At 41.1% G+C, this 9,825-nt stretch overlaps 2 protein-coding genes across 2 annotated transcripts; both read right to left on the bottom strand.

Moving 5' to 3' along the window:
- Nucleotides 1–412: 412 nt before the first annotated feature.
- Nucleotides 413–2,213, bottom strand: LOC115171125 (complement C1q-like protein 2). Its single transcript, XM_029727655.1, has 3 exons — nt 1,932–2,213; nt 1,112–1,252; nt 413–1,001 (listed from the first exon to the last, which is right to left on the bottom strand). Exons 1-3 carry the CDS (start codon nt 2,197–2,199, stop codon nt 715–717), a joined length of 696 nt encoding a protein of 231 aa, XP_029583515.1. The 5' UTR covers nt 2,200–2,213; the 3' UTR covers nt 413–714.
- A 2,046-nt stretch (nt 2,214–4,259) lies between these two features.
- On the bottom strand, nt 4,260–9,033 carry LOC115171122 (coenzyme Q-binding protein COQ10 homolog, mitochondrial). The gene is made up of 5 exons (XM_029727650.1): nt 8,843–9,033; nt 7,861–8,010; nt 7,404–7,596; nt 5,531–5,632; nt 4,260–4,824 (listed from the first exon to the last, which is right to left on the bottom strand). Exons 1-5 carry the CDS (start codon nt 8,944–8,946, stop codon nt 4,642–4,644), a joined length of 732 nt encoding a protein of 243 aa, XP_029583510.1. The 5' UTR covers nt 8,947–9,033; the 3' UTR covers nt 4,260–4,641.
- Nucleotides 9,034–9,825: the final 792 nt, after the last annotated feature.

The following is a 9,825-nucleotide window of genomic DNA, read 5'->3' as shown; positions in this document are numbered from 1 at the left end:
AGGGAGTAGACCAAGGCGCAGCGGGTTGAGTGCTCATTTTTAACTTTTATTGAACACGTAAACAAAACAAGAAACAAACGACAGCTTAACAGTTCCATAAGGTACAAAACATTAGACTGAAAACAACCACTCACAAACACAAGCTGAAAAACCTCTACTAAATAGGACCTCCACTCAGAGGCAACAAGAAACAGCTGCCTCCAATTGAAGGTCAAACAAAACCCCTAAACATAGAAATAGAAAAACTAGGCACGGACATAGAAATATACTAACATAGAACATATACCAAAACCCCCGAAACACATACAACAAACACCCCCTGCCACGCCCTGACCAAACTACAATAACAAAAAACCTCTTTTACTGGTCAGGACGTGACACTAAGAGTAAGTATCTGAATAGTAAAGGAATGTTTTTTCATGAATGGTTAAAAGTTTATTGACAGATGTAAGTTAATTTACATATAGTAAAGGTTATTACATTTTTTCACTTCAGTGAAGCATTACCGTACAAAAATGTTCAGTTACATCTAGGATCAATATATGATGTATTTATTTATACAGTTACATGTCCACCTGATGACAACATACTCTTATACATTATTGCACTGCATTATAAACTCACAGTGTGCTATGAAGCACAGATTACTATTTTATGTCTACTAAAGAAAATAAAGTAATTTCAACCATTTAGCTGTTGAAATGTGTTCCATGTTTACATCGTGAAGAGCAGGAAGCCGCTGAAGGTGTTGTAGTTCATGCCATCATCATAAACCAGCCTGTTAGCCTGTAACTCAACATAGACATTATCTCCCACCTCCAGAGGAATGACCACTGCATTGCTGCCACTGTCGTTGGCATCAGATCCTGTAGTGTCCCAGACAGACACCAGCCTCTGGCCATTCTTGGTCAAGCACACCACAGAATTAGGAGGTGCATTCAAGTTGTTCATCATTGAGAAACGGAAGTAGTACATTCCTTTGACCGTTGCAGTGAAGATACCTGTAGGGACATAGCTTTTAGTTTCTGCACGCACGCACGCAGACAGACGGACGGACGGACGGACGGACAGAGAGAGAGAGAGAGAGAGAGAGAGAGAGTATATCTAGTACCTGTGGCAGGGTTGTAGGAGCTGCCGGTGTTTGAGAAGACCTTCTTGTACTGCAGGGGAATGGGAGTGGTGAAAGGTCCAGTGTTCCCAGCAGCATTGCCTGTCTCCCGGAGAGTTGCAGAGAAGGCCACCTGAGGCCGGCCTGCGAGAGATACAGGATGGATGAGATTATCTATATTAAAAAGTAGTGTACAAAACATTAGGAACATCTTCCTAATATTGACTTACACCCCCTTGGACTCTATAAGGTGTCGAAAGCTTTCCTCAGGAATGCTGGCCCATGTTGTCTCCAATGCTTCCCACAGTTGTGTCAAGTTGGCTAGATGTCCTTTGGGAGGTGGATCATTCTTGATACAAACGGGAAACTGTTGAGCGTGAAAAACCCAGCAGTGTTGCAGTTCTTGACACATTCAAACCGGTGCGCCTGGCACCTACTACCATACCCCGTTCAAAGGCACTTAAATATTTTGTCTTACCTGTTCACACTGAATAGCACACATACACAAACCCTCTCTTAATTGTCTCAAGGCTTAAAAATCCTTATTTAACCTGTCTCCTCCCCTTATTCTATATGAAGTGGATTTAACAAGTGACATCAATAACGGATCGTAGCTCACCTGGATTCAACTGGTCAGTCTGTCATGGAAAGAGCAGGTGTTCCTAATGTTTTGTACACTCAGTGTATATCATATCAGTTGTATACAATAATGTATTCAAAGATCAGAGGCTGTTAGAAAGTGAAATATAGGATAATCCCTATAACAGACAGAGAAGCAATGGGTGGATAGGAGGTTGGTGACACGTGAAAAGCGCTATATTACCTCCAGTTAGTCTCTTCAGCTCCTCCACTTCATTCTCACTGGTTTGTAACCGGGTCTCCATGAGTCTCAGGTTATCCCCCATAGTTCCCTGTTTCTCCCCCATGGCTCCTAGTTTCTCTCCTATAGATGTCAATTCTTTCATCAGAGAGCAAGTGTCAGATGGGCAGCATGTTTTCTGGTCCTCGTGGTCTCCCTGACCCTGTGTCCCAGACAGACAGCAGCATAGTACCAGCAAAAAGACTAAAATACCCTTCATTCTCAAACTCATGTTCTTCTGAAACCTTTCCTACAGTATGGTTCTGCATTTTTTCTCAGTCTTCCTCTTTATAAATATGCCATCAGGAAGTAGGAACTATTTATCTGAGAAGTGCTGAACACACTTTCCTTTGCCCTTGCAAGGGCAAGGTCAAAGGAAATGTAGAGGGGCTCATAGAGGAAGATAGTTCAGCTCTCAGTTAAAATGGAAAAAGGTCAAACAGAGTCTTTTTTTCCTGGATATTTATGCTCTTGAGTGTCAATCTTTCTGCATTGGATATCTTTGGTAAAATCCTTTTAGGACAAAATAATACAGCCCATGCTGTGATAATATATTTTACTTGCCTTTTATGGTGCATACTATAATTATAGCATCAACAAATAGCGAAGACATATAAAAGAGGGTTAACCATGTTAGGGTATATTGATAGTTGTAGTTAGTATTTATTGGGCCATTGTGTAACGGTTGATTGAAATAACTTTTCATTAGATAAGTTGAATGTTTTGATGGAAGTAGTTGATTTTGTGTCATGTATTTAATGTTTTGATGGAAGTAGTTGATTTTGTGTCATGTATTTAATGTTTTGATGGAAGTAGTTGATTTTGTGTCATGTATTTAATCGTTTGATGGAAGTAGTAGATTTTGTGTCATGTATTTAATCGTTTGATGGAAGTAGTTGATTTTGTGTCATGAATGTAATGTTTTTATGGAAGTAGTTGATTTTGTGTTATGTATTTAATATTTTGATTCTTAATGCATTTAATGCACCATGATCATTATGTCCACCAGGGAGCAGCCTTTTCATTGGAGGAAGAGAAGTCAATGTGGGGCTTTTTCATTGGCTTGATATGACATATTGGTTGAGAAAAGTGGATTCTAACAGTACTTTACTGTACTTGATGGTGTAGAACTGCATAATGTTCTTGGAACCAGTTATGAAAGGATGAATAAGGCTACCACTACATTTATTTTGATCATGCACACCTGTTGGGAGGAGACAAGGCATCTAGGTTGGGGGGGCGGGGGGTATTCTGTGTAGATGGGTAAGAATTATTATTTTTATTCATTTTGAATTCAGGTTGTAACAACAAAATGTGGAATAAGTCAAGGGGTATGAATACTTTCTGAAGGCACTCTAAATAGGGCACAATTTCCATATTGATACAGGATGTCTAAAAAGTGTCCGGTCAGTTTAACCTAGTTGGGTTGTGGAGACGACATACACTATGACCTTCCTTGCCTCATGCAACTTCACAGCTTTTTAAAATATGCGGCTGGGCCATGTCTCATCTTTTGTCTATGTTCTTTTACGTGGAGGAGTATCCCACCATTTGGGTGTGTTAAATTAATACCTTGCTAATTATATAAAGACACTTGGGTAGGGAGGGTGTGATGCTTGTGATAAATCTGAGCTAGGAGCAGCTGACTGTTACTGAGGCCTGGTCTGGCTCACTACCAGCCTGGGTGTCCATGTCTCTGCCCGCTGACATGGAGGGGAGACCTAGCACTAACAGGGGGCCGGTTCGTGGGATACCTAAATCACGAGCAGTAGACTCACTGATATCAAGTTGTATTACTTTTTCCAAGGACTAAAAAAAAATACAAATTAAGAGTATAACCTTCAGTTACCCCCAGAGCACTTTCTCAACTGGAAAATAACCCAACTGCCAAGGCAAGCCAGTATCCACATTCACAACAGCAGAAAGCCTTTTCTGAAAATGTTCCTAAATCTTGATTGGCTGTGGTTTAACAGTGAGGAAGCAGGAGGGAGGAGTTGACCCTGCCTTCATGTCTTTTGTGTTCCTTCCTGGCTCTTACACAACTAATCCTCAAGTCATGTGCCTTCCTGGAACTGTCCTGATGGAACAGAACATTGGTAGACAGTAGGAGAACAGGTCTACTACAGGACAACTTTCTGTTACTGGAGCCGAGTTGTTCTCTTGGCTGTTGAAACAATGCTTTCTACATATCTGTGATCCTACCAACTTTCACCTAGCTCCGTCTTGACCATTCCAGTAATCAACAAAAGACACAGTTGACAACACATACAAAATAAACGCATGAGGTACAAAGAGTATCAAAATGAGATTTGTTTAATTTTCCATTCAGACAAAAAAATATTGTATTAGTGCCAGGAAGAAAAAGCTGACCTCTCAGATGTTTTTGAACACCACAAAGGAGTCACTTCGTCTTCTGTAACTTAAATAAGAAGGTCCCTTTCAAACATGAACATTTGACAAAACATCCACTTCCATCCCAAATAAAAAAAATAGTATGTACATTCAAGTAAATAAATTCAAGTTTCTGTAATACAAATAAATAGGTGCTTTTGTGTACACAAGAACAAAACCCAAAAGAGAAGACCCAGTCTCCTGCATAAGACATGGTGAAATGAAGTTGTGAGGGGTTTCAGGTGGGGATGGTGGTAGGGAGTGGGTCTTATTTCAGTCCGTGTCAGTGAGTGGGGGTCTTCTCATGCTGCTCGCCTCCTCGCTGGCGCCTCCTGGAAGGGGTGTGGTGCCCCCTGTATAGTTTGGCTGCCCGTGACTCAAAGGCATTCACCATCTGCTTCACCACCTCGTCAAAGAACAGGGTGGCCAGCTGGGAGTGCAGCAGAGACCTGAACTCGAAGGACACCTGAAGAGTGAAGGGGAGAAAATAAGTACACTCAAATTCCATAACCATGCTGCTGACACAAGTGTACCTATCCATCTGAAGAATACTGTTTCCTTTGAGGACAGTCCTCATATCGAAACGAGGGACCACCATCTGTATTCCTGATTTAACGGCTGGCTGACAGACAGACAACGAACTCATTCCATTCCGCACTATTCATTATTCCTGCAAAGTCATCCTAAGGCCTTTCTTAATGATGCTGTCCATCTCCCAAATCCCTCACCCCATTTCCACTACAGGTAACCTGTCCCAATATTTGGGTGACAAAGTTCCTGACAGGGAGTAGAGAGGGAGAGATATCGATATGACCTCTCTGGCCAGCTATGTGAAGAGGCTTGGAACACTAACAACTGTACTGGATATAAATAAAAACCTAAATTGGCTTTACTCAACCTCTTCCTTCCAAAAATAAAGTATCTATAGAGGTTGAGAGAAATGCAAGGCCTGGTGTAAAACTACCCCCATGGCAGGCAATTTGATCTCAAGCCCTAAAGTTCATTAGTAATTACTTATGTTCCTGTGAGTAGACCTATGTAACATTCATAAATGTTAACTACACTAAGACGGTGTACTTCAGTGGGCTATTATCTAACCTTGCTGACTTTTAGTCTCAGGCTGACGCCAAATGAAAGTGAACTGTTCTGGTGGACAAAATGGTGGTACTCACGTGGAAGTCGATGTTGCAGGAGTCGGGTTGGTCCTCGGCTGCAGGGGCAAACCTCCATATTGTCTCCAGGTGGCTGAAGAGGGATCCGTCTGTACACACGGCCTGGGAGACAACATGCACACGCATCATTACACACTGCTCTTGTCCAGGACATGGCCCCAGACAAAGCCTCTCTAATCCTTGCTCTATGGACGTAGGAGCACAAAGTTAGCAGCTAGGTGATCAAAAAAAATTACTTAGTATTTATCCCCTAGGAGGATCTAATCAATGTATTACAGACGATTTAACCCATTCATCCGGTCCCATAGTACATTTGAATCCCACAAGTTACAGTACTGAAATTCCAGATGATATGCCTTCTGAAAGTATTCATACCCCTTGACTGTTTACACATTTTGTTGTGTTACAGCCTGAATTTAAAATGGATTACATTGGGATTGTGTCACTGGCCAACACACAATAATACCCCATAATGTAAAAGTATAATTGTTTTTTGAAATGTGTACAAATTTAAAAAAACATAACGCTGAAATGTCTTGACCCTTTTGTTATGGCAAGCCTAAATAAGTTCAGGAGTAAAAATGTTGCTAAACAAGTCACATAATAAGTTGCATGGACTCACTCTGTGCCATAGTGTTTAAGGGCACCTATTGGTAGATGGGTAAAAAAAAGAAAAAAGCAGACATTGAATATCCCTTTGAGCATGGTGAAGTTATTAATTACATTTTGGATGGTGTATCAATACACCCAGTTACTACAAAGATAGAGGCATCCTTCCTAACTCAGTTGCCAGAGAGGAAGAAAACCGCTCAGGGATTTCACCATGAGTCTAATGGTGACATTAAAACAGAGAGTTTAATGGCTGTGATAGGAGAAAACAGAGCATGGATCAACAACAGTGTAGTTACTCCACAATATTAACCTAATTGACAGAGTAAAAATAAGGAAGCCTGTACAAAATAAAAATATTCCAAAACTTGCATCCTGTTTGCAATAAGGCACTAAAGTAAAACTGCAAAGTGACAAAGAAATTAACTTTATGTCCTGAATACAAACTGTTATGTTTGGGGGCAAATCCAACGCACGTCACTGTGTACCACTCTGCCTATTTTCAAGCATGGTGGTGGCTGCATTATGTTATGAGTATGCTTGTCATTGGCAAGGACTAGTGAGTTTTTTTAGGATAAAAAGAAACAATTGAGCTGAGCTAAGCACAGGCAAAAATCCTACAGGAAAACCTGGTTGTCTACTTCCCGAAAGACAAAGAAAGATTCCCTGTTCAGCATGACAATAGCATAAAACGCAAGGCCAAAGAAGACAGTGAATACTCCCGAGTGGCCGAGTTACAGTTTTGACTTAAAAAAAAAAAAAATAATAATAATTTTAAAAAAATAAAAAAATAAAAATTTGGCTTGGAAATCTATGGCAAAACTTGGAAATGGCTATCTAGCAATGATCAACAACCAACTTGACAGAGCTTGAAGAATTTAAAAAATAATAATGTGCAAATATTGTACAATCCAGGTGTTCAAAGCTCTTAGACTTACCCAGAAAGACTCTGTAATCACTGCCAAAGACGATTCTAACATATATTGACTTAAATAAATTATATTTTTCTGTATTTCATTTTTAATACATTTGCAAAAATATAATGTTTTCACTTTGTTATTATGGGGTATTCTATGTTGATGGATAAGAATTATTTTTTTTTTATCCGTTTTGAATTCAGGTTGTAACAACAAAATGTGGAATAAGTCAAGGGGTATGAATATTTTCTGAAGGCACTCTAAATAGGGCACAATTTCCATATTCATACAGGATGTCTACCCTCTCCTTGCTATAAACCGTGTTGTACAATGTTATCGGGGCTTACCCTGACTTGGTGGTTTGGGACAACCGTGACCTCCGAGGTGTAACGCTCCACGATGGGAGGGAACCCAATCTCCAGCTGGGCCCGGACATCCCCTTTCCTTCCCTTCACAACCCGGGACTTCTTACACCAAGGGACAAAGTGCTGGTACTGGTCCACACTGGCCACCACACTGTACATCTGCTCTGGAGTGTACCTGGATGGGGAAGGAGAGGGGGATCCATCAATAAGATGCTCATAGGACTACTCATGTACACTTGAAAAAGAAAAAGTTAGGAGTACATTGGCCTGTGATATAGGAAAGATACAATATGCTCCGGTCTATTTCAATCCAACCACATGTTAACTGAAGGGTATTGAAGTTGAGAATAGGAAAGTGGTGCTTTAGAATCACCTCTGGTCAACAGGGGCCGATAAGACAGAGGGGCAGAGAGGAGTTGTGTGTGTGATGAAGTCTCACCCTAGTGTGCGGCTCTCAGAGTACTCCATCCTGCGGGCAGTGATGGAGGCAGCCAGGTTAATGAAGCTGCGGGAGGGTGTGGTCCGGAGGGGGGAAGACAGGGGAAGGGTGGCACGCCGTGCTGACAGGACCCCACAGCTGCCCAGGTGTCTGGGAGGAGGAGAAGAGAGAGAAAATGTGTTCATCTTTGGTAAAGCACACTGGTTTTATGCTCACATAGGTTTAACCACCTGCTGTGGAGACTTTTTTTGTTTGATAGTCAATGTTTCCAAACTCCAGAAGAAAATAACAGTTTTAAAGTATCATAACAAAGACGATCTACATTATTTTGTCCCCGTTTGGTGAAAATAGCTTGGTTGTGTGTTTAAATCCCAGACTTAAAACAATGAGATCAGATCAAACCCTTTCAAAAGCTCTATAACTTCCACTGTGTAGTAGCTGATCTGAAATGGTTACTAAACTCAAAGACGAATTTGATGGATAAAGTAAGACACCTGAGGGTTATGAACAGAGCACGTTAACAGACGTTTTGGAGCTTACTGCCTGACATTCAGAGAAACAGACATTTTCTAATTCTGTAGCCTAATGTAGGCCAATATAGGACAAACCGTTATCAATCGCGAGATGTACATCTTGTCACCTCGCAATAGAAACTTTCTCCAGTTGGAAAAATGTCATTTTTTCTTTATAATTCTTAACATGTTCAATTGTACTGCACTGTTCCAAATTAGCTCAGGATTTACCAACCTTAATTGGATCCGGAAATCCAGCTTCATTTTCTCAACATCCTAGGCCTACATTTTATACAAACGTCTCAGACTTAAAACATTTTTTTATGTAATTTTTATTTTATTGCCGTTGTATTCAACCATTGTGAAAAATATATAAGCCACATGTTACAGTTGGGGAATGATCAAAATAGCCTACACGCCGGTTGTTGCAAACTTGCTGGAGGATCGCTCACCGGCATTTTTGCTCTTACCTGATATTTGCTCTGTTGGGATTTCCTCGTACAACTTTTGAAGAGTGTACTTCACACATCTCAACCAGTGCCCGGAAAAGAAGAGGGGTGATTTTGCTGGCCATGTTCGACGGTGGTAAAGCAAATTCTCAAAGTTTGAAGAGAAGTGTTAACTCCCTGCGTAGCCTGGCCTTGTCCGAGGTCTGCTATAAAATCATGTGGCACTCTGGTTGCATAAGATGGACCAATAATGTGTGACGTGGAGAGGGGGTCTATGTCAGACAACCAATCGGAACGAAAGATAGGAGTGTTATAGGCTATTGAGTGTTCAGTTTGATGAATCATCATCAAGCTGTATATTCCCATACAGACCATTCATTATTTTGGGGAGTTTCAGTTTTTTTTCTGTTCGGCATAGATAACTATCTCTCTCTCTCTCTCTCTCTCTCTCTCTCTCTCTCTCTCTCTCTCTCTCTCTCTCTCTCTCTCTCTCTCTCGCACACACACGCGCACGCACTCTCATTCAGTTACCTACTGCAGATATGAAAACTATATCATGCTGTGTATTACCTCATTGACTTGACATTCAGGGCGGGCGGCATCTTGCCGGGGGCTGCACGGAGCGCAGGGAAGGTCTCCCACACAGAAGTACGAGATGGGGAGGGGGGCGGGGGTAGGTTGACCTCAGGTCTCCCCACTGGAAGCCGGAGGTATGGGAAGCGGGGGAATCTATCAAATAGCGCACCTCTAACTTTGTACAGTACTAATGCAATTAGTAAAATCAGTCACACTACGAAATGCTACCAAATAAACAAATAAATAATAATACATTCATTCATAATACTGTGAATATATAGTTTCACAGACACAGACATGCATTTTTTTCTGGTTTGTGCGAAATCGTTAAGAATAATATAAAACCAGTCTGCACACCAGCAAGGTGAATTGGTTTAGTCTTGACTTGTTGGGGGATGGGTAATGTATTAATGCTCAGAGCCAAATCA

The sequence above is a fragment of the Salmo trutta genome, chromosome 32 (genome assembly GCF_901001165.1).
Source record: "Salmo trutta chromosome 32, fSalTru1.1, whole genome shotgun sequence".
In the NCBI taxonomy this organism is placed as follows: domain Eukaryota; kingdom Metazoa; phylum Chordata; class Actinopteri; order Salmoniformes; family Salmonidae; genus Salmo; species Salmo trutta.
Note: the sequence above shows the minus strand (reverse complement) of the source record. Positions and strands in the feature narration are given on the sequence as shown.